Source organism: Enhydra lutris, unplaced genomic scaffold (assembly GCF_002288905.1).
Source record: "Enhydra lutris kenyoni isolate GAN:26980312 unplaced genomic scaffold, ASM228890v2 scaffoldscaffold48, whole genome shotgun sequence".
Lineage (NCBI taxonomy): Eukaryota > Metazoa > Chordata > Mammalia > Carnivora > Mustelidae > Enhydra > Enhydra lutris.
The window spans coordinates 3209329-3234335 of NW_019154132.1; the positions used below are offsets into that span (position 1 = coordinate 3209329).

General features: G+C 38.3%; 1 protein-coding gene across 4 annotated transcripts in view; it reads left to right on the forward strand.

Moving 5' to 3' along the window:
* LOC111156712 (receptor interacting serine/threonine kinase 1) overlaps positions 1 to 23083 on the forward strand; it is a 39420-nt gene extending 16337 nt beyond the window's left edge. For all 4 annotated transcript variants that reach the window (XM_022517756.1, XM_022517752.1, XM_022517753.1 and 1 more), the window contains exons 5-11: positions 490 to 718; positions 2469 to 2618; positions 12882 to 12958; positions 16329 to 16425; positions 17300 to 17863; positions 19072 to 19215; positions 21032 to 23083. In XM_022517756.1, the coding sequence (XP_022373464.1) occupies positions 490 to 718; positions 2469 to 2618; positions 12882 to 12958; positions 16329 to 16425; positions 17300 to 17863; positions 19072 to 19215; positions 21032 to 21318 (1548 nt within the window). In that variant the 3' untranslated portion in view covers positions 21319 to 23083. The remainder of the gene's footprint in view (positions 1 to 489; positions 719 to 2468; positions 2619 to 12881; positions 12959 to 16328; positions 16426 to 17299; positions 17864 to 19071; positions 19216 to 21031) is intronic.
* Positions 23084 to 25007: the final 1924 nt, after the last annotated feature.

Here is a 25007-nt window from a genome sequence, read left to right on the forward strand (position 1 = left end):
AATCTTGCATCCATGGGCTTCGGGACACCCTTTGGGAAAACTAAAGGTGTGGTATGTTGTCACCATTGGCTGTACAAATCTGCTGAGAAGAAAATACCTTTTCTTCCTAGCCCCCAAAATAGTTGAAAAAACATGCAGAGTAAATGAGGAATTCAAATAAACATGTTTTGCTGTAGTTCATGTCAGAAATGACTTCTGCTTTTTCTCTCCCCTCCCCTGCCCCTAACCCCACTAGCAGATTCCATGGTTTTATTGCTTAAGACTCTGAGATACCAGAATTTCACATGGACATTTCTTAGGGGACATTGTCCAGCTAGTTGAGGAAGCACAAAGTTTCTATGAATTTGTTCAGAATTAGCTGCTCTACCTAGTGGAAATTTCTGGAAATCCACTATACCTCCCATCTATTAGTTAACCCCCAAATTTAAAGACAAGTCTGATTTGCCTGTGGCTCTCACAGAACAATCCCATTGGTTTGATCTCTTGCAGATAGCTGATCTTGGTGTTGCTTCCTTTAAGATGTGGAGTAAACTGACTAAAGAGGAACATAACGAGCAGAGGAAATTGAATCGAGTCTCTAAGAAAAACGGTGGAACCCTTTGCTACATGGCCCCTGAGCATCTGAATGACATCAACGCAAAGCCCTCGGAGAAGTCAGATGTGTACAGCTTTGGCATAGTACTTTGGGCAATATTTGCTAATAAGGAGCCCTATGAAAGTAAGACATTTGTAGAGGAGTGAGGTGTTAATCAGACCTGCTGAGTAAAATAGTGGCCTTCAATGAAGTCAGTTAAGACTTATCATGTCTGTTCATTTAATGTCTTTCTTACCCACTAGACCATAAGCTACACAGGGTCTGGGACCATATCTGATTTCTTCAATGCTACTTTACCAGTATCTGCCCACACAGTGCCTGGAACGCAGTAGGTGTTCAACACCATGAGGTTGCATGAAAGTAATTTCAGTTTGGGAATCAGGGATCACAGGACAAGTAGGAGACTTGACGATATATCTGAGTTCGGGAGGTGCCATAAAATTCCGGGATTCTTCCTGGACAAGAAAGCTTGCTTGCTTCTGCTTATGAGACATTGTACTTCATACTTGATTCATTCACTTGCTCCCTTACTCGAGAATCATTTCTTTTCAGTACTTACTGTGGGCACTTTAATTCAAATTAAGAATGAAGAGGTGAGAAAAGACATGGTTCATGTAGGAGAACAGATACAGAAGTAGTCATTCTTCAGATTAATGGACATTCTCTGGTTCCATTTTCTTGGGTGATTATCAGCTCCCCTGGTTTAATGATCACCCATTGCCACTCAAATCTCTTATCTCTAGCCCTGGCCTGGATATCCACTTATCTGTTCTGTCCATTACACTTAACAGAGGAACCCCAAAGCAACATCCCCTAAATAGACTCATCTTCTCCATGTTCCCTTTGTAGTCCACTCAGCTTTGCTCTTCTCATGTTCAGAAAATGGCATCACCATCTACCTACCAAGTTGCTGGACCAGAAACCTTATGCATCTCAGTCTCAGCTTTACCCCTTGTTTCCCATATCCAATCAGGCATCAAAATCTATGAGTTCAAGGTATACATACACTTCTACCCCCACCAGACTCTGCTGGTCACACCCTCCGTATTTCTGCTGAAGCCTGCTCATGCCATTCCCCATTCACACTGCAGCCAAGCTGGTCATCCTAAAAGGCAAGTATGACCATCTCTCATCTATTTAAATCTTTCCAAGGCTCCCTGGGCCTTCAGGATAAAGTTCAAATTCTTCAGTATGGAATACAAGGCCCTCTCTGATATGGCTTTTCTGTCTTTCTCTATCCTTATTCTTTATCTCTCTTTCCTTGGTCAATATGTCTAGTGAGAGTGAACTACTCATAATTCCTGGGACACATGATGATTTCGGGGACTTCCAGTCTATTCATATCCTGCTTCCCTAGCCTGGAATCCTCTCTGAGTCCTCCTTCCTGATTCTTTACATGGATAAATCCTGCTTATTTTCTTGACTCAGCAAAGCCTTCTCTGACCTTCTAGTCATGGTTGTGTTAGAAGAACCCTGTGTACTCCTTGAATAGCAGTTACCACTCTGTATTCTCAGTCACTCTCAATAGACTGAGCTCCTTACAGGTAAGAGCTATACCATATTTGTTTTTGTATTAAAATCTGGAGTATGCCATTGGTTTTATTTATATATTCTATTTGTTCTACCAGGCGGCCACCTTGTGATAAATTCTGTCTCTCCTTGCCAAGGTTAAATGTTGTTTGATCATCTGGACAGTAGACTATGTCAGTGCCTTGTCAGGGGGTCTTCTGACCCTATCGGATGAGGCACCTGGCCTAAAAGCACAGCCTTGGTAGAGAGAGATTAGCAGCTTTGTCCAAGTTCTACCACCTCCCTACCTGAGACATGCAGGACCCGAGGAGAAAGTCAACTTAAATCCTTCTTTGCTTTATAGATGCGATCTGTGAAGAGCAGTTGATAATATGCATTAAATCTGGGAACAGGCCAAATGTGGAAGACATCCTTGAATACTGCCCAGAGGAGATAATCAGCATCATGAAGCAGTGCTGGGAGGCGAAACCAGACATTCGGCCAACATTTACTGGTAAGGGCATCTTTTGTGACCTGTACATTGCCAGTGAGGTGATTTTTTCCTAGGAAGATATAATCAAGAAGTTGCTTTAAGTTTTCAGAAAACTCAGTTCCACTTGTGATTTTAAATTGATTTTCTAGATTTCAAACATTTTGTTCAATGAAAAAATACCATCCCTGTCAAAAGCATGAAGGCCTACAATGTGCTCTTATTTCTTTTTTGTTTCATAATTAACTTATTAAAAATTGTGTTAAGATTGGGGCGCCTGGGTGGCTCAGTGGGTTAAGCCTCTGCCTTCGCCTCAGGTCATGATCTCAGGGTCCTGGGATCGAGCCCCACATCGGGTTCTCTGTTTAGTGGAGAGCCTGCTACCCGCACCCCGCCCCCCCCCCACCGCACTCTCTGCCTGCCTTTCTGCCTACTTGTGATCTCTGTCAAATAAAAAAATAAAATATTAAAAAAAAAAATAAAAAAAAAAAATTTCTAAAAAAAAAAAATTGTGTTAAGATATACGTAACATCATTGACCATGTTAACCTTCTCTTAAGTGTACAGGTCAATGGCATTAAGTACGTTCACAGTGTTGTGCGTCTGTCGCCACCGCACATCTCCAAAACTTCTTCATCTTCCTCAACTGAAACTTTGTACCCATTAAATACCAACTCCCCATCCCCCTCCCCCCAGCCCTTGGCAACCACCATTCTAACTTTTCATCTCTCTGAATTTATTCTGTTATTTCTATTGTTACATAAACAGAAAGGTACTACTCTGGGTACGTCATGTAAGTGGAATCATATAGTATTTGTCTCTTTGTGCCATGCTTAGTTCAGTCAGCATAATGTCCAAGCTTCCTCCATGTTGTAGCCCGTGTCAGAAGTTCTTTCCTTCTTATCGCTGGATGATATGTATTCCGTGGTTTGTATTTTCTTTATTCATTCATCTGTCAGTGGATACTTGGGTTGCTTCCACTGGCCTCTTTGTCTCTTAGCTTCTATTATTTCTTCTCTCTCCCTTTGTGTAGCTAACATCCTTGGAAATGTATGTTCTCATTTAGATTGGGCCTGTAGTAGAGGAAGAGGGAAGGGGACACGGATGTTTGTCACATCCTTGCACTTCTTCCCACTCCCCTAGGTTACCTAGGATCTTGCTAAGATCCTAGATGCAGAGGAAACATGGAAATCAGAGGAAAGACAATCAGTTGAGCAAAAAATAAATAGCAAGAAGTCATTTAGTAGCCCATTTTTGCTATGAGAAAACAGAATTAAAGCCCCACCTCCAACTACCACCAAGGATTAAAGGGGTACTTTGGTTTATTTGCTTATTTTCTTACTCTTTTAGTTGGCCAATCTTCTCCTGACTTGGTCTTTTCTCTTGTTTTATGCCTTTTTCACTTTTTGTAAAATTAAAGTTCTTATTTTGAGATTATTGTAGATATACATGTGGTTGTAAGAAAAACACAGAAGGATACTGGCTGGCTCAGTTGGTAGAGTGTGGGACTCTTGATCTCAGGGGTTGTAAGTTTAAGCCCTAGGTTGGGTGTAGACATTACTTAAAAATCTTTTATTAAAAAAACAAAACAAAACAAAACAGGGGCACTGGGGTGGCTCACTTAATTAAGCCTCTGCCTTTGGCTCGGGTCATGATCCCAGAGTCTGGGATCAAGCCCTGCATTGGGCTCCCTGCTCCATGGGGACCCTGCTTCTCCCTTTCCCTCTGCCTGCCACTCTCCCTGCTTGTGCTCTCTCTCTCTCTCTCTGTGCCAAATAAATAAAATAATATCTTAGGGAAAAAAAGAAGAAGAAAAGAAAATAAATAAGAAATATTCCTTATCCTTTTACTGAGTTTACCGCAATGATAACATCTGGTCAAACTATAGTATGGTATTACAAGTAGGATATTGACATTGGTATAGTCAGATACAGAACATCTCCATCACCACAAGAGTCCCTTATATTGCCCTCTTATAGCTACACCCACTTTCCTCCCCAGCCCCACCCCCCTCCTTCACCTTTGTCAATTACTGATCTGTTCTCCATTTCTATTTTTTTTGTTGTTGTTATTTCTCAAACGTTACATAAATAGAAATAGAATCATAAAATACTTTTTGGAAACACTTCAGGATTGACTTTTTGCCACTCAGCATAAATCCCTGGAGATTCATCAAGGCTGTTGTGTTTATTAATGATTTGTTGCTTTTCCTTGTATGGTGTGGATGTACCACAGTTAGTTTATTTTCACCTCAAAGGAAATCTGCTTTGTTCCCAGTTTTTGGCTGTTACAATGAACACTGCTGTAAATATTAATATTACAGGTTTTTGTGTGAATATAAGTCTTTATTTCTCTGGAATAAATACCCAGGAGTGAGATAGCTAGGTTGTACAGTAGTTTCATGATTTTTTTTTTTTTGTGGGGTTTTTTTTTTTGCCACTATTTTCCAGTGGTTGTACCATTTTATGTTCCTGGCAGCAGTGTGAACCACCAGTGATCCAGTTTCTCTGTATCCTTGCTAGCATTTGATATTGTCACTATGTCATTTTAGCCATTTTGATAAGTATGTAGTGATATCTTGCTGTGGTTTTAATTTGTATTTCTCCAATGGCTAATGATATTGAATATGTCTTTTTTTGTGCTTATTTGCTATTTGTCTATCTGTTTTGGTAAAATATTGCTTTACTAACTTTTGCCCATTTTCTAGTTAGATTGCTTGTTTCTTTTTAACTATTGAATTTTGAATGTTCTTTATATATTTTATATGGTATTTCTTCATTGAATATGTGGTTTGCAAATATTTTCTTCCAACATGTAGTGCTTTTTTTTTTTAATCCTCTTAGCAGCATCTTTCACAGAGTAAAAGTTTTTGATGAACTCTAGTTCATTAATTTTTTCTCTTATGGATTGCATTTTTGGTGTCCAGCCTAAGAACACTGTCAGGGTTAGCTTTCAAAGATCTTATAATGTGTTTTGTTCTAATATTCTTACAGTTGTTTTTTTTAAAGATTTTATTTATTTATTTGACAGAGATCACAAGTAGGCAGAGAGACAGGCAGGGGTGGGGGGGGAAGCAGGCTCCCCGCCGAGCAGAGAGCCCAATGTGGGACTTGATCCCAGGACCCTGGGATCACGACCTGAGCCGAAGGCAGAGGCTTTAACCCGCTGAGCCACCCAGGCGCCCCTAAAATTCTTACAGTTTTACATTTAAGTCTGTGTTAGGTATTTTTTTTTTCGATAATTGTCAAGGAAAATTTTTAATTTATAACCAAAGAACAATAGCACAGAACTAAATATTTGATTGTCTTTCTTACCTGTTACTCAATTTATATTTTATTGGAAAAATAACACAATCCATTTTGAGTTAATTTTTGTATAAGATATGTGGCTTAGGTTGAATCTCATTTTTTGCCTATCAGTATCCTCTTGTTCAGCACCACTTGTTGAAAGTCTGTCTTTCCAAGGTGCCTGGGTGGCTCAGTCGGTTAAATGTCTGACTTCAGCTCAGGTCATGATCCTGGAGTCCCAGGATCAAGCCCCACATCAGGCTCCCTGCTCAATGGGGAGCCTGCTTCTCCCTCTGCCCCTCACTCCGCTCACGCACCCTCTTTCAAATAAATAAATAAAATCTTTAAAAAAAAAAAAAAAAAGGAAAGTCTATTTTTCCTCTATTGAGTGGCTTTTTCTTCTTTGGCAGAAATAAGTTGGGATATCTATATGCGCTTATTTCTGGGTTCTCTCTTCTGGTCCATTGATCTATGCATCTATCCCTCTGCCAATACCCACAGTCTTAATATAGTGGTATGTCTTAAAACCGAGTAGACTGATTCTTCCCATTTTTTTTTTATTTAAAAAATTCTTTTAGCTACTCTAGTTCCTCTGTATTTCCATATAAAATTTAGAAAAATCTTGTCTATAAAGAAATCTCACCCTGATTTTGATAGAAATTATGTTAAATCAGTATATCCATTTGAGGAGAATTGAGATCTTTACTATATTGAGTTTTCTAATCCATGAACACAATATGTCTCTTCATTTATTTATATCTTCTTTGATTTGTTTTATCAGTGTTGTATAGTCTTCAGCATACAAGTCCTATATATTTCTCTTTTGAGCAGTTGTAAGTTGGCTATATTTTAAATTTAGGTGTCCATTTGTTCATTGCTAGAATATTGAAATATAGTTGGTTTTTTTGCATGCTAATCTTGTATCTTATGACCGTATTGAAGTGACTTATTAGTTCTAGGAGTTTTTTGGGATATCTTCTTTAGATTTTCATGTCATCTCCAAATAGAGACAGTTTTCTTTCTTCCTTTCTGATCTGACTTTTAATTCCTTTTCTTACTTTATCACATTGGCTAGAATTTCTAGCATTATCTTGAATAAGAGCAGTGAGAGCAGACATCCTCACTTTTTCTCAATATTAGGAGAAAACACTCAGACTTTCAGTATGAAGTATGTTAACTGTAAGTATTTTGTAGATACTCTTTATCACTTGATGAAGTTCACCATATTCTTATTTTTCTGAGAATTTATCATGAATGGGTTTTTGAATTTTGTGAAATGCTTTTCCTGCATTGATTGGTATGGTGATGCAATTTCCCTTCTTTTAATTGTTAAGATGGTGAATTAAACACTAATTTTTTAATACCTAACCAGCCTTGCATCCCAGGAATAAAACCTATTTGGTAATGGTGTGTGATTCTTCTAATATATTGATAAATTCCATTTACTAATATTTTATTAAGACTTTTGCTAGTCATGAGGACATTGGTCTATAACTTTCTGCTTTTTGTATTAGCTTTGTCTGGTTTTGATATCAGGATCAATATTGGCTTCATAAAATAAATTGAGAAGTTTTCCCTCCTAATTTTTGGAAGAGAATGGGTGATGTAAGTGATGTTAATTATTTAAAAGTTTGGTAGAATTCTCCCAAGAAACCATCCAGGCCTGGAAATTTCTTTCTTTCTTTTTTTTTTTTCAATTTAAAAGCTTGAAAAGTTGATTTCTTTAGTAGTATAGGAGCTATCAAGATGATCTGTTTTATATCAGAGTAGTCTGTTTTATATCAAAGTAATGTATCAAATGGTTTGGTAGTTCTAGTTGTGGTAGTTTGTATTTTTTGAGGAAATGATATTTCAATTAAGTTGTCAAATTTATATATGTAAAGTTGTTTGTAGTGTCTCTCATTATTGTTTAGATATCTGCAGTGTTTGTAGTGATATCCTCTGTTTCATTCCTGATACTGGTTATGTATGTCTTCTGTTTTCCTTTGTTAGTCTTCCTGTTGATCTTTTCAAATAACCAGCTTTTTGTTTCTTTGATTTCCCCTATTGTTTTTGTTTTCCATTTCATAGATTCCTGTTCTTTATCATTTCCTTTCTTCTACTTTTTGTTTGTTTTGTTCCTCTTTTTCTAGGTTCTTAAGGTTGGAACTTAGATTACCAATTTGGATTTGAGACCTTTTCTCTTTTCTAATGTGTGTGTAATGCCATAAATTTCCTTCTCAGCACTGCTATAGTTATGTCCCACAAAAAAATGAAGTAAATGAAAATTTACTTCATTGCATTTTTAATTTTTCCTTGAGACTTTCCCTTAGATCTATGCATTATTTAGAAGTATGTTGTTTAGTTTCCAAGAGTTTGGATTATTCTTGTTATCTTTCTGTTACTGATTTCTGGCTTGATTTTATTTTAGTCAGAGAACATGTTCGGTGTGTTTAACATCTCTCAGATTTATTGAGGTTTATTTTTTGGCCCAGGATATGGTGTATCTTGGGATATGTTCTGTGGACACTTGAAAGGAATGGATTATTCTACTGTCATTGGGTAGAGTGTCCTGTAAATCTAGATTAGATCCTATTGATGATGTTGTTGAATTCTTTTATGTCTTGGCTGATTTTCTGTCTAGTTCTTTGAATTACTGAGAGATATTCAAGTCTACAACTAATATTGTGAATTTGCCTATTTCTGCTTTTAGTTTTATCTTTTGTTTTATAGATTTTGCCATCTCTGTTGTTTGGTGCATATATATTTAGGATTGCTATGTTTTGATGGAGTGACCCTTTTATCATTATATAAATGTCCCTTTTGTCTCCAGCAGTCATCTTTGCTCTGAAGTCTGATTTGTTGGATATTAATATAGCCACCCTTCTTTCCTCTTATTAATATTTATTTATCTTTCCCCATCTTTTTACTTTAAATTGTCTATAATCATATGTGAAATGAGTTTCTTGTGACAGCATGTACTTGGTCACGTTTCCTTAACCTGTTCTGCCAATGTCTGTCTTTTGATTGGTGTTTTTAGACCATATTAATTTAGCATAATTTTGATATGTTAGAGCTCACATTTGCCATTTTATTTTGCTTTTTATTTGTTCTTTTTGTGTCTCATTTCTGTTTTCTTTTTGTTGCCTTCCTGTGCATTCTTGATCATTTTTAGAATCCCATTTGAATTTATCAATAGTATTTTTTTCTTTCTTTTCTTTTTTTTTTTTAGAGAGAGAGAACATGCACATATGAGCAGGGAAGGGGCAGAGGGAGAGAATCTTAAGCAGGCTTCATGCCCCAGCACAGAGCCCAATGCGGGGCTCCATCTTATAATCCTGAGATCATGATCTGAGCTGAAATTAACAAACACTTAACTTACTGAGTCACCCAGGCTCCCCTGAATTTATCGATAGTATATTTGAGGATAGTTTTTCCAATGGATACTCTGGGTGTTAAAATTATCTGTACATAATTTATCACAGTATACTGATGTTATTTTACCAGTTTGAGCAGAGTATAAAAACTTTACTTCCTTTATTTTCCTTTACCTTCCTCTGTATAAAATTGCCTTAAATATTTTCTCTACATATATTTAGAACACATTAGCATTGTTACAGTTTTGCTTCAACTGTTAGTGATAGTTTAGAAAACTCAAAAAGAGAAAGAAAGCCTATTGCATTTACCCATATTTTTGATTACTGTGTTTTGGGGTGTTTTTTATAGTACTACTTCTGACACTAAATGTGTCACAATTAGAATTCAATTAAATTCTGACATTAACCACCTGGAGTTATTATTAGACTCCACAGGTTTAAGGGCTTAGCCCAGCTGTAAGTCTGTCTCCACTTTAGACATCAGGTACAGATAGTATGCCTAGGCTAACCACACTTATGCTCCACCAAATACAAATTTGAGAGTCCTCATAATGCCATCTTAAGGTTCAATAATTCACTAGAACTCACAGAACTCAGGAAAGCATTTTATTTACATTTACTGGGGTATTATAAAGGATACAACTCAGGAACAGCCAAAGGAAGAGATTCATTAAGTTATTGGTGGTGGGATTGGTGTGCCACAGAGCTCCCATGCCACTTTCCTAACAGTGTACTCACTTAATGTAGTCACTACTGGAAGCTCTCCAAACCCCATTGTTTAGAGGTTTTCATGGAGGCCTCACTAGGTAGGCAATATGAATTAAATCACTGGTCATTGGTGACTGAACTAAATCTCTAGTTCCTCTCCCCTCCCTGGAGGTCAAAGAGTGGTACTGAAAGCTCCAATCTTATAATCATAACTAGGTGTTTCTGGTGACAAGCTCCCATCCTGAAGCTATCTAGCTTCTTTACCTCATCCCTCTAGCCAGGAGCTGTCTCATTAACTTAGAAAAGACATTCTTACTGCTTAGGGGATCCCAGGGATATTGAGAGCTCCCTGCCATGTGAACCAGCTGAAGCTGGGAAAAAGAACAAATATTTATTTTTTAATTACACCACATGTGTTCTTTCTTCCTCCCTGATATTCCGAGGTATCTTCTTTTATCATTTCCTTCTTGTTTAGGAAGTTCCCCTTAGCCATTCTTTTAGGGTATGTCTGCTAGGGACAAATTATCATAGTTTTTCTTCATTTGAGACTATCTTGAGCTTACTTTCATTTCTGTAGGATTTTTTTTGCTGGGTATAGAATTCTGGGTTGACAATTCATTTCTTTTAGGACTTAATAAATACTGTGCCACATACTCTGGCCTCCATGGTTTTAGTTAAGAAATCCTTTTTTTTTTTTTTTTTTTTTAACCTATAGGTAAGGTATTTTCTCTGGGTGCTTTCACAACTTATTCTTTTTCTTTATCTTTCAGAGGTTTAATTATTATTTGTCTTGGTATGAATTTGTTTGGGTTTATTCTGTTTTTGTTTTGATTTTTGAATCTGTAGGTGTATGTCTCTTCCCAAATTTGAGAAGCTTTCAGCCATTATCTCTTAGAGTACTTTTTTCAGTCTTTATCCTTTCTGAGATTGGGATAACAAAAATGCTAGATCTTTTGTTACAGTTTCACTTGTCCCTGAGGCTCTCTACACTTTTTTCCCCACAGTTTATTTTCTTTCTCTTGATCAGATTGGTTTATTTCTATCATTCTGTCTTTCAGCTCACTGATTTTCCTTTTCCCCTTTACTCTGCTGTTAAACTCATCCATTTTGGTTTACTATATTTTTCAGTTCAAAAATTTCATTGAACTTTCTTTTATATCTTGTTTCTTTCTTGAGACTTCCTCTTTCTTTCTTTTTTTTTTTTTTTAAGATTATTTATTTGACACAGAGAGAGTGAGAGAGAGTGAGAGAGAGAGAGCATAAGAAGGGGAATGGCGGGCAGAAGGAGAGGCAGGCTCCCTGCTGAGCAGGAAGCCCGATGAGGGACTTGATCCCAGGGTTCTGAGGTCATGACTTGAACTGAAGGCAACCACTTAACTGACTGAGCCACCCAGGTGTCCCTCTTTTTTCATTTGTTTTAAGCTTATTTGTAATTGCTTATTGAAGCATTTGTATCATGGCTGTTTAAAAAGTTTTAAACAGTGAATTCTAATATCTCTGGTATCTTGGTGTTGGGATCTATTGATTGTCTTTTTACCTTCAGTTTTAGATCTTCCTGGTTCTTAGTGTGATGAGTGATTTTTTGCTTGAAACTTGTACATTTTCTTACAATGTTAGGAAATTCTGGATCTTCTTCAAGCTTTCTCTTTTAGCTGGCCATTTCTGACATGGCTTTGGCAATGGAAGGTGCTGCCACCCTGTTTGACAGGTAGAAAGAAGTCCAGGTTTTCTACTGAGCCATGTTGACACCTGAGTCGGGGCAGGGGCTCTTTATTTGTACTGGTCAGGGCAGAAGTTCAAGGGGAGTCCACCTGGTCTCCGTGGACACTGCAGTGGATGTGAAAGTTGTGACTCCCTGTGGGGCCTCTCCTGACACTTCTCCATTAGAATGGGTGGGAGTGCCTTATTACTGCAAAGTAAGGTTGTGAGTCCAGTTTACCCTCATAGTCCATTGATACTATGGAGTGGAGAAGCTCATTACCATCTGGCAGGAAGGGAAGCCCTGGTTTCCCATTTGGCCTTCTCTGACATCACCCTGGTGGGGTATTGGAATATCCTGTTAACTGTTGCATGAGGTTGGAAGTCTTAGGTCTCCTTACTTGGCCTTTGCTGGTGAGGTTAGGATTGGAGCCACAGTGTTTTCTGTGATGTTTGGCTGGAGAATGGTTATTGACTAAAGGTCCTCTGTCTTCCTAGGCTGCCCCTTGCTTTGTCCTTTGGCTAGAAAGAGCAGGCTTTTGTTAGGTGTTTTTTTTGTTTTGTTTTTTGGTTTTTTGGTTTTTGTTTTTGTTTTTATTGTTGTGTTGCCAGCTTCCTTGTCTGGGATCTTAGAGGCAAAAAGAAATCCTGGTGAAGTCATCACCATGTCTTTCCTCAGATCCCAAAGTCCCTAGTTGGTTTGTCCTTTCCTTTCCTCCTTTCAGACTCTTTTTTATGTTTGTTTCATGTGTGATATCTAGGGGTTCTTGTGCTTAGAGGGAGAAATGAGGAAAAGTGTGTCTACTCTATCTTCCTGAAAGTGGAGGTTGCCTTTTTCTTTTAAGGCTAGCAGCTTTTAACTCTTTTTATTAAATCCCTATACTAAGTATTCTGACCTATAATAATTCTGATTCCAGAGAGAGAGAAACAAGCAGTCCGTCCATCCCTGTTGACTTGGAGAGGAATTCATATTAGATAGGACTTTGTGCTACAGCTGCAGAAACATGCTATTAGGCAGCATCTCCTGGTTTCCAGTGTTATTTTGTCCCTCCTTCTGTCCCCATAGTTATTAGGCTTATTAGTCTCTTCATGTAAGTTGGTGATCTGGCATTAAAATTTTTATTTTACTGCTTTGTCTACAGACTAAGGTAAGTAATTCAAAGATAATAGATTACTAATATTTAAATTTTACTTTAGAAAATACCTAAGAAGTTTAAAGTACTATTTTTTTTAATACAGGCCTTGAAGAAAAATTTAGGCCTTTTTATGTAGATCAATTAGAAGAAAATGTAGAAGACGATGTGACAAGTTTAAAGGTAGGTAACCTAGCAGGTACTCAATGCATTAACATATTAAAGCATATATATTATCAGTCTTGAAAATCAAAGCAATATTTGTCACCAAGATCTGAGGTAAGCGAGCTTGATAACCACAATGTAACAAAACTAGCAATTTTATACAGAAATCATCAAGTTGGCATACTGGACCCATTCACTGGAATAGAATTAAAAGTACCATAGGTGGATCGGTCATTTTGAGGAATTCTTGAATGACAGAAAGCCAACAGAATTATATATGCTGAGTCATAGAACAGAAAAAGAAAATGCTAACCTGACACAGTTACAAGTGTTGGCTTCTCCCCCTGATTCCCTTGCACTAAGCAATAGATGGGAGCCGTATCTGCCTCAACCTGAAGCAGTGAATTTGGTGTCTAAGCATTACCATAGTAATCAGGAATATTTCATAATGATAAAAAGTTCAATTCACCAGGAAGATAATAGCAGCTTTAAATATGTATATGCCCTTAATAACACTGTTTCAATATATACAAAGCAAAACTTGACAAAACTCAAAGGAGAAATAGACAAATCGGAGATTTTAATACAGATATCTCACTGATAGAACAAATGGACAAAAAAAATTAGTAAGGATGTAGAAAATTTGAAGAACATGATTAACATTTGACTGAATGGAAATAAATTAAATGCTACATTTAATAATTGCAGAATACTTACCTTTAAAGGCTTTTCAGGAACATACAGAACATACTTTACAATTGACCATGTCTTGGGAAATAAAACAATTATCAACCAGTTTAAAATGATTGTAATCATGGGGCGCCTTGGTGGCTCAGTGGATTAAAGCCTCTGCCTTCGGTTCAGGCGTGATCCTAGGGTCCTGGGATCGAGCCCCACATCGGGCTCTCTGCTCAGCAGCTCTCTGCCTGCCTCTCTGCTTACTTGTGATCTCTGTCTGTCAAATAAATAAATAAAATCTTTAAAAAATAAAATAAAAGGATTGTAGTTATATAAAGAATTTTTTCTGATTTTATTTTAGTTATGCTCTGGTTTATTTAGTTATGCTCTGAATTTATTTTAGTTGTCTTAAAATTAGAAAATCTCATGTGATTAGAAGTTAAGAAATATATTCTTAAATACCCTGTGGATCAAAAAGGAAATCACAATGGAACTTAGAAAAATTTAAAACTGAAGACTAAAAGAAACACTACATATTAAAGCAAAACGCAAATATGACTAAGAAAAAAACTTAAAGGAAATACCAAAATGATAATTTTGTGCTTGAAGTGGAGGCAGTAAATGTAGGTTCTTTTAAAATATAATTCTGTATCTTTTCTATATTTTTAATAATGGATAGTTATCACTTTTATAGCAAAACAGAATTTCTTTGTCTACTTTTTTTTTAAAAGACTTTTTTATTTATTTGAGAGAGAGCATGAGAGGGGAGAAGGTCAGAGGGAGAAGTAGACTTCCCATGGGGCTGGGAGCCCGATGCAGGACTCAATCCCAGGACTCTGGGATTGTGCCGAACTGAGCCACCCAGGCACCCTCTTTGCCTACTTTTTTATATTTTGGTAAAATATATGTAACATAAAACTTGCTATCTTACCCATTTTTTTCTTTTCTTTTTTACAGATTTATTTATTTTAGAGAGTATGTGTGTGCACATGATGGGGGAGGGCAGAAGGAGAGGGAGAGAGTCTTAAGCCGACTGGGTACTGACAGACGCTGACACAGGGCCCAATCTCATGACACAGAGATCATAACCTGAACTGAAACCAAGAGTCAGTCGCTTAAAGGACCGCACCACCCAGGCACCCACCATCATACCCATTTTTAAGTGTACAATTCAGTAGCATTAAGTACACTTACAATCTTGTACAGACATTGCTAGTATCCGTTTACATTTTTAAAAATCCCAAACAGAAACTCAATACCCATAAAATAAGGGTTTCCAGCCCCTGGAAACATTTAATTCCAGTTTCTGTCTATGAATTTGCCTCTTCTAGGTACCTTACAGACATGGGGATCAGACAATATTTGTCTTTTCGTGTTTACCCTATTTCACCAAGCATAATGGTTTCAAGATTCATCCATGTTGTAGCCTGTGTTAGAGCTTCATTCCTTTTTAAGGCTGAATAATTCTGCATTTTATGTGTTTATCACAGTTTGATTATTGATTCAGCTGTGATGGATACTGAGTTGTTTCTACCTTTTATCTGTGAATAATGCTGCTATGAAACATTGGTGTACAATTTTTTTTTTGAGCTCTTCCCTTCAATTGTTTTGGGTATATACATGAGAGTGGAATTGCTGCGTTGTGTGATAATACTATGTTTAACTTTTGAGGACCCATCAAATTGTTTTCTATAATGGCCCTGCCATTTTATATTCCGCCTGCAATGCACCAGGTTCCAATTTCTCTACATTCTCAAAAACACTGTACATTCTCTGGGTTTTGTCTTGTTTTTTAAATAATAGCCATTCTAATGAGTATGATGTCATATATATCTTACATGGTGGTTTTGAGGAGTATTTTCCTGATGACTAATGATGTTGAGACTTTCTTCATGTGCCATTTGTATATCTTCTTTAGAGAAATGTTTAGTCAAGCCCTTTGGTCATTTTTGAATTAAGTTGTTTATGTTTTATTGTTGAATTGTACAAATTCTTTATATAATCTGGATATTCATCCCTTATCAGAGATATATGATTTGCAAATATTTTTATTCCTATTCTGTGGATTATCTTTTCACTCTCTTGATAATGTCCTTTGATGCACAGAGGTTTTAATTTTGATGTAGTTGCATTTATTTATTTTTATTTTGTTGTCTGTTTTTGGTGTCCTATTTGAGAAATTATTGTCAAATTGAATGTCATGAATCTTTTCCCCTATGTTTTCTTCTAATGTTTATATGGTTTGAGTACTTAAGCTTCAGTCTTTGGTCCATGTAAGTTAATTTTTGTATGTACTAAGGGTAAAGGTCCAGCTTCATTCTTTTAGGTGTTGATATCCTGTGTTCGGCCATTGCATGGTCTTGGCACCCTTGTTGAAAATCAGTGGGCCATGCAACGGTTGATTTCTGGGTTCTCTATTATCTTCCATTGGTCTCTGCCTGTCCTTAGACCAATACCACACTGTTTTGATAACTGTAGTCTTGTAGTAAGTTTTGAAATCAGGAAGTTTGAATCCTCCAAATGTGTTCTTCGTTTTAAGCTTGTTTTGGATATTTGGGGGAAAAAAGTTTATTTTTTAAAAAAGGTTTATTCCTTGTAAGAGATATATGAAATCTTTACCATTTGAAAAGATTCATTTTTCTTATGAGAACTTTCTGGAACTATTTTCTACTATTTATACTAAAGTATACATTTATGCTGTTAATTACAGAAAGAATATCCAGACCCAGTCCAGAATTCATTTGTGAAGAGAATGCATTCTCTCCAGATTGACTGTACAGCAATACCTCCAAGCAGGTCAAATTCAGGTAACATCCTATGATTGAAAGTAATGTAGTCCCTTGCTTATTCATGCATTCACTCTCTTCTAGGAAATACTCTTCATGACTGTAAAGAAACAGAAGAAGCTATAAAATTTAGGCCCTGCCTTAAAGGAATTTATAATATATTTGGGAGTGAACATACATATATTTCAAATAGTAAATAACAGTGTATTCACCAAAATCACAAAGCATCCTGAACGTAAGAGGCCTAACATACCTGACAGGGAGAAAGTGACGGCTCAGGAACAAGAGGGGACATGTGTCCTTGAGGTCCTTGAGGTCAGGGATAACAGATCCAGAGAACAAGCAGAGAAGCTGATCTCAGATTCAAGGAGGTATACTTTTTTCATTATAACAAAAGGAAAAACAGAGTATAGGATATTGAAACCACTTATTAGCTATCTGTTCTAAGGCAAATTGACCTCTTGTAAACCCTGTCCATCAAATCATGATAATAATTGCTCCTATTCTTACAGGGCTTTTAAAGAATAAAGGAACCCATGGGAAGTACTGAACACCAAGCTGCTCCTTTTCTCATTTTGTAGCCCTGCATCACACCAAGGAGACAGCCACATTCTCTGCTACAAAACAAGTCCCTTTCTTCCTTGGTCATTCCCGTGACACTCACGTTTCTGTTGCCTGTTAAAATTTCTCCAGCACTCTTTCACTACCATGCAGGGACTTCTACGAATTACCTATATAACTTGTAGGAAGAGGACCATCAAGTAAATGCTTTTTTATTTGTTGTCAAAGGTTTCAGTATTTTATTTTGAGATACAGATGTGTGATGGTGCTCAGCTTTTATTTTACTTCTTGTTGCCTTATGAAACTCTTTCCAATGTTGATCATTTCTTTTCAGCCCCAGAACAACCCAGCTCACTGCACAGTTCCCAGGGACTTGGGATAGGTCCCGTGGAGGAGTCCTGGTTTGCTCCCTCCCTAGAGAACCAGCAGGAGGAGAATCAGCTCAGCTTGCAGAGTAAACTCCAGGAGGAAGCCAACTACCATCTTCATGGCAGCCGCATGGACAGGCAGACAAAACCACTCAGACAGAATGTGGTTTATAATAGAGAGGAGGAAAGGAGACGAAGGGTCTCCCATGACCCTTTTGCACAGCCAAAACCTTACGAGAATGTTCAGAATCCAGGAGTAGGCCTTACTTACTCTAGTGCAACCAGTCCTGGTAATGCACTACACCAACCAACGGGGCCAACCAGCCAACCCCAAGTACTGTACTGGAACAATGGATTGTACAATCCATTCCCTTTTGGAACAAGGCCACAGGATCTGGGAGCAGCAAGTTCAAGAGCTTGGTATGGGCCAAATCCAAGCCATATGCCAAGTGTGCATAAAACTCCAGTGCCTGAGACCAACCTACTGGGAAACACACCCACCCTTTCATTCGCCACCTTCCCACCAAGAGGTAAACAGTTTTTTAGCTGCACCATTTTTTTTTTAATGTTTCTGAAAATAAAGCAGCCATTAGCTCTCTTGTAGACTGTAAGTTGACAAGGGTGAGTTGCTTGTGGCCTTCAGCTACCAGATGCAGTATGCAACTGTGGATAGTCTCCATCAGATCACTTGGCCTCAGTTTGCAGCTGCCCACAAGTGTTGGGTTACAGGTCCTTGTAACCAGTAGGTATCTTCTTCTATAATCTGCATCACAGTGGTCCCATTATACCCAATCTCTGATGAAGTGAAGGTCACTGCTTGAGTTCTTTTACTTGCTTGCTGTTTTCTGAAGGTTAAGAAAGAAGTCTTGGATATTTTAATTCTTATCTTATAAAACTCAAAGACCGCCATTTGTGATGAAAGCAAAATGTTGGGCTACCGTCCCCACCATTTATCTCCAGAGCTCTTTTCATCTTCCCAAACTGAGACTCTGTACTCATCAGACACTAACTCCCCATTCCCCTCCCTCTAGCCCCTGGTAGCCACCATTCTACTTTGCATCTTTATGAATTTGACTACTCTGGAGTACTTCATATAAGTGGAATCATACAGTCTTTGTCCTCTTGTGACTGGCTTATTTCACTGAGCACAGTGTCCTAAAGGTTCATCCATGTTGTAGCATGCGTCAGAATTTCCTTCCTTTTGAAGGCTGAATAATATTCCATTGTCAGTATATAACACATTTTGTTTATCTGTTCCTCTGTTCCTCTGTTGATGGACACTGGTGACTTCCACTTTTTGGCTCTTGTGAATAATGCTGCTATAGATATGGGTGTATAAATATCTGTTTGAGGCCCTGCATTTAGTTCCTTTGGGGTAGATACCCAGAAGTGGAATTGCTGGATCTTAAGCTAATTCTATTTTTAATTTTTGAGGAACCTCCATACTGTTTACCACACCATTTTGTATTCCCAACAGCAGCACACAGGGATTCCAGTTCATCCACATGCTTGTTACTTTCTTTTTTTGTTTGTTTGTTTTGTTTTGTTTTTATAGTAGTTGTCCTGATGGATGTGAGGTTGGTTCAGCTACATTTTAAAGAAGAAAGTTACAAAGGTTGGCATAGGATAAAGAATTTAATATACCTCTGGAGTAAAGCTCTGCCCTTTTACCCATGTTGTATTTATATCTCTTGCTTTCGATCTAGCTATACTTACCTGTGTGTTTCACTCCATTCAGATGAGTCTGTGAAATGTTCCATACACAACAGTACTGGCATTCAGATTGGAGAACATAATTACATGGAGATTAGTGGAATGAGTTCAGTGCCACTGGACATGAACTTGAAAGAAGAGCCAGCTGCTAAGTACCACGATATCTTTGGTAAGATTTCCTTTAAGGACCTGTCGTCTAGCAGCCTTGAACTTTCTTACTTGTTTAGAGGGATATTGTGGAATCCTGAAATTTCTCTGATTATTCTCCCTGAAAGTTGCCCCATGTTTTCTCTATAACATGTCTCTGTAATTTCCATATAATTCCTTTGTGATTTATTTATGTTTATTATAGGGGATAATTACAATATCTAATTAACTGATTTGTTATGAAAATTAAATGAGTCAATATGTATAAGGAGCTTAGAACACTGCCTGGCACGTAGTAAGGTCTATGAAAGTGTTGAACCCATCACCATCATCATCACCATCATCATCAGGACCAATATCACTACTTAGACCTGGGAGAGGCAGCTCCCTCCGATCTCATCAAAAGGGATTCTGACAAGATAGAAGACTATGCCCTCAACAGCACCTCTGTAATAAAAACAAGAGAGCTTTCTCTTAGAGGGTTCCACTATGTAACTTACATGTAACTTATGTAACTATGTAACTCATATGTAAGTCTTATAGGGTTCCACTCATAACATTAATCCCAAAACACAATGGTGGGGGTGGGGGAGTGGGAAGAACACAGGCATGAGGCCAAAACAACAGGATTTAAGGACCCGGCCTTCTGATTAACCCCAGGATTGACAAAATGTTTCTATCTTATTTACAGGATAGTAAATATTTTAGGTTTCACTGGCTCTGAGGTCTCTGTTGCAACTACTCAGCTGACATGGTAGTGAGTAGCAGTCACAGACGATATGTGCATATGTACATGGCTGTGTACTAATATAACTTTTTTTACAAAACAGGCAGCAGGCCAGATTTGGCCCACAGGCCATCGTTTACCAATCCCCAGCCTAATCCAATTGAAGACTAGGCCACCTTAGAGAGGAGGTTCCTAATTTTTCGGGTGACACAGGTTCCTGTGAGAATCTGATGAAACCAGGGTCCCTCTCCCGGAGAGGTATTGACAAAACTTGGCAAATATCTTGGGAGGTTTTTGGACTGCTGCCATCCAGTGGTGGTAACAGAAGCTGCATTGTGGGGTGCTAGGAAAAGAATGGGAGTTGGTGGTGGGGCAGGAGAGCAGGAATGAAATGTCTTTTTCCTTATATTTGGCTTATTGGGGTAGGATGAGGATCGAGGAAAATGTATGTGATGGTGGTTTTATACTTTAGTTTCTTTTTGTTATTTTTATGAAGGCCTAAGGAGAAGGGACCAGTAGAAAGTGAGGGTATGGCTATAGGAGAAGAGAAGATAGCACTTAGGGTAGAGGAGAGAGGAGTCCCAAAACAGATCTTGAAAAGTAGATACCTCATTCCTTAAAAGACAAGGGAAGGCACTGTAATTGAATGAGTTCACCCTTGATGGTCTTGACTTCCCTAAGAGGAAAATGAATTGTTGGGTGCAGGGGATCGGGAGTTGGATGACCTTGATTCTAGCCAGATATAAATAGACAATACGAAAAGGAACAAAAATGGTTCTTTTTTCTCTTCACATCAGGAAGGTCTGATATTAACGGGGCCACTGGATAAGGTTGTATAGAACAGTTTCATAGCCAAGCTGGGCTTTCATTCCCAAAGCCATCAGCTGTGGCTCAGAGAGGAATCTGCTAGGAGGAAGAGGTTCTCTTTTGTCTTCACATAAATACTCCAAATGGGCTTCCAGAAACATAAAGTATCACCTCATGGGTCAACAACTCATAATTAAGAAGTTATCTTTTTTATTGTCTCCCGATACTCTTTATATGGGTTTTTAAAACTAGAATGTTCAAATGGATTATAGCCTGATACCTTCTTCTCTTTTCTGTTTGGCAGAAAATATCACTAGTCTGACTGACAAACATCTGGATCCAGTCAGGGAAAATCTGGGAAAGCAATGGAAAAACTGTGCCCGTAAGCTGGGCTTCACTGAACCTCAGATTGATGAAATTGACCATGACTATGAGCGAGATGGACTAAAAGAAAAGGTTTACCAGATGCTCCAAAAGTGGCAGATGAGGGAAGGCAATAAGGGGGCCACGGTGGGAAAGCTGGCCTATGCGCTCTACCAGTGTTCAAGAACAGACCTCCTGAACTATTTGGTACGTATCAGCCAGAGTTAACTCCTGGAAGGGCTATGGCAGCATGAGGTCATCTCCTCGCCAGTAAGTAACCCACTGAAAGTGTGCTGCCTCTGATCCTGCAGAATTCTTTCCTCACTGATATAGGTTCTCTGCATGAAAATCTCCTGCATTCCATAGCTGGAGAATGGGAAAGAAATCTACAGCAAACAGCTTACTAACCGGGAAGACCTATTAATGGCCAAGGCCCAATCCAGAAAGAAGCCTAATTGGGTTTTGAAAGAGAGAGAGAGATGTTTGAGAAAGATAATTTTCTTTCAGTTCATTCCATAACCTTCAACAACATCATTCATTTACTTTCCTGGAGTTTTGTTCCAGCAAGGAAAAAAAAAAAATTTCAGGGGACACAAACAAAGTCAACCTTCTTATTTTATGCTCTCTTTTCCATAAAGACTCCTGTTATAACCAAAGTACGGTGAAATTGTGAGTTCTCTTCAACTAGGTTTTTTTGTTGTTGGTTGTTGTTTTGTTTTGTTTTGTATTCTAGCCACAGTTCATTCCAAAACTACAAGATCTGTTAACTTCAGTATCAAATGTTGTGTCAGGTAGTACAGGCTTCAAGAATTACATGTAGTCTCCACTCCATAAATTAACTGAAGGGATTTTCAGTACTAAAACAGAAAAAAAATAATAGAGAACAAAAATATCAGGATTTTCCAGTGGCTGTTGCAAGGAATTGCTACTAATTGTGGTGACTACATCAATTCTTAATGAAGTGTTTAAGTTCTTTCCTAGCATTCTGATACTTTCCTAGCATGTATGTATTGATCTCTTCATACCTCTTTGTGACTGGAGCCTCAGGGCTGATCACTGTCGAGCGGCTTCCTCAGATTACCCCAGGATGCTGTAGAAATATTTTCATTTTTTTCTGTGAGCACCTGTGATGTTTAAAAAAAAAAAAAAAAAAAAAAAAGGACGCTTCAAAGCCTGATAACTGCTCCTCTAACACTCAACCTTTCAAAGCCCACTCAAAACTCAGACCAGAAGACTAGAAGACTGAAGGCAAGCAAACCATTCGGTATCATTGCCTGCACGTGGCTAAACAGAGAGGGTGTGTCATTGTGCTCAGCCCTTCCAGGAAGGAGGGAGTGATACATGCAGTATGGTGACTCAGGATGTCTGAACAGATTCTACGGTCTGGTGGGCTGATAACAGTTTTATGGTTCCGATTCTAAAATCCCTCTAGCCCCAGCTGACAAACACATGCATACCCCCCCCCACACACACACACACCCCTCCACTTGAAGTGGGACTATAAAACAGAATTTCTTAACTCTGCACTATTGGCATCTTGGGCCAGATAATTCTTTGTTGTGGGGGCTGTCCTGAGCACTGTAGGATCCGGATGTCTGAAAGTGTCCTCTACCCACTAGAAGCCAACAGTGCCATTCTTCCCTCCTCCTGTCCTGGGCTGGGACAAGCCAAAATGTCTTGAGACATTGTGAATGCTCCTTGGAAGGGCCCAATTGCCGCAGCTGAGAAGAGCACTGCTACAAAGTAATGAAGCTCAGTCTCTTATCCATACAAATCCAGGCTCACTACTTCGTTGCCACATAGCATTAGATCATGTAGACCAAAACAAAAATTGGATGGAGAGAGTCCCAGGCTTTGCTAGAGAGGAGTGATGATTGCTTTTCTAAATGTATCCCTTGTACCTCTGTCCTAAGTGTCTAAATTCTTTAAATTCTAAAGCAATTGGATGATCAAGTTTAGAGGCAAAAAAGGTATTTTAATGGACTTTTAAAAATAAAATTTTGTACCTCAAATACTGAAATGATGTGTTTGTATAAATGAAACCGTTTGGGCTTCTTCACTTAGGTTGGCATTTCCTATATGTATTCTCTGTTTCACCCTCCTCTGTTAGCAGGCAAGAGGAAGCTGATAGTAAAAAGAGAAGTTTCTGGACAGCTTTTTGGCTCTCAGGATGAAATCACACTGCCTTGAGAGCCTGCAGCCCCACTGTCCTTCAAACACGGTTCGGAAATCTTCCCTTTAGCCCCCACTTTCTTAAAACTGGGCTGAAAAGAGCCAAATTTGTATCTGAAGAGTTTCAATACAAGAAAATCAGTTGGTCAGAAAATTAATTAAGTGAGATGACACGGACTACAAAATGAGAAAGAAAACTACCCATACCTGGCTTCAGAAAAGATACTCACACCCTAAGGTTTCTACTGGTAAATAACGCTCCCTCCCAACTCTTACAGTCTTGTGCAGTCAGTGGATTTTCCACTTGGCTATGCTTACAATATGTGTTTGGGGTCCATCATATGACGTTAGATCTTCCAGAATAGTTCTTTCTTTCTCAGAAAATGTTTTACTTTTTATTTTTTTTAAATTTAAATATTTTTATAATTTTAAATTTTAAATTTTTTTTAAATTTTAAATATTTTTTAAAAAATATTTATTTCACAGAAAGAGAACTAGCAAGAGCAGGAACACAAACGGGGAGTGGGAGAGGGAGAAGCAGGCTTCCCATCAAACAGGGAGCCCGATGTGGGGCTCCATCCCAGGACCCCGGGATCATAACCTGAGCCAAAGGCAGATGCTTGGACTGAGCCACCAAGGAGCCCCCAGGAAATGTTTTAAATCGTATTTCGATGTGCATTTTAATGTGTCTTATTTGTAAAGGTTTTTCTCTTACAATAATATAAATAAAAGTAGGTGTTTACTAAGATAAATGACTTAGCCAGTTGCAGATAAAAATGGGCTCTGTCAGCAGCAGGCTGTGACCCTACAATGGAAGACAAGCTCAACCTGACTTTATGTAAAAACTTCCTTGCCAGGAATGTGCAGTGGTAGATGATATTGTTAATATTGGTTTCTCGCCATACAAGCGTAACCATGTCAACAACATCAATTATTTTAGTCACATCTGTTCTTGTTGGATAAAAAAAAAAATCTACTAACTGCCAAAACTGAATTTAATACAACATCATGGTTTAAATTTCAAGTTTATTTTAACCCATTAGGTTTTAGTGTTTTAAGAGTAAGAAGTGAGGGGCGCCTGGGTGGCTCAGTGGGTTTCTGCCTTTGGCTCAGGTCATGATCTCAGGGTTCTGGGATCGAGCCCCGCATCGGGCTCTCTGCTCTGCAGTGAGCCTGCTTCCTCCTCTCTCTGCCTGCCTCTCTGCCTGCTTGTGATCTCTCTCTCTCTGTCAAATAAATAAATAAAATCTTAAAAAAAAAAAAAGTAAGAAGTGAAAGATTAATGATTTTTACCCATTGCAGTCAGGCAGGGTTAATATGCAATTTCACTGCAAGGGACTTAAGTCAAGAAAACAACAACAAAAGAACAAATCAAAGCAAAACTAGGTGTCTATTTGGTCAAGATTTTAGAAGTATCTGATTATAAAGAAATAATCATTGAAGTCCTAATGTTACTCCAGTGAGTTCCATAACATAACAATCCAAGTACAGGTTGTGGAGCCAAGCAGGCTTAAAATCTCCTCTGCTACTCTTTCGCTGGGTACGGAGGGCCTGCTTCCTAACCTCTCTTAGCCTCAATTTTCTCTTCTAGAAATAGAGCAATAAAGTTGATGTGAGGACCAAAATAATGTATCATAAGGTGCCGGCACAAAGTTATTTTTAAAACTGTATGATAGTGGGGTGCCTGGGTGGCTCAGCGGGTTAAAGCCTCTGCCTTCGGCTCAGGTCATGATCCTGGGGTTCTG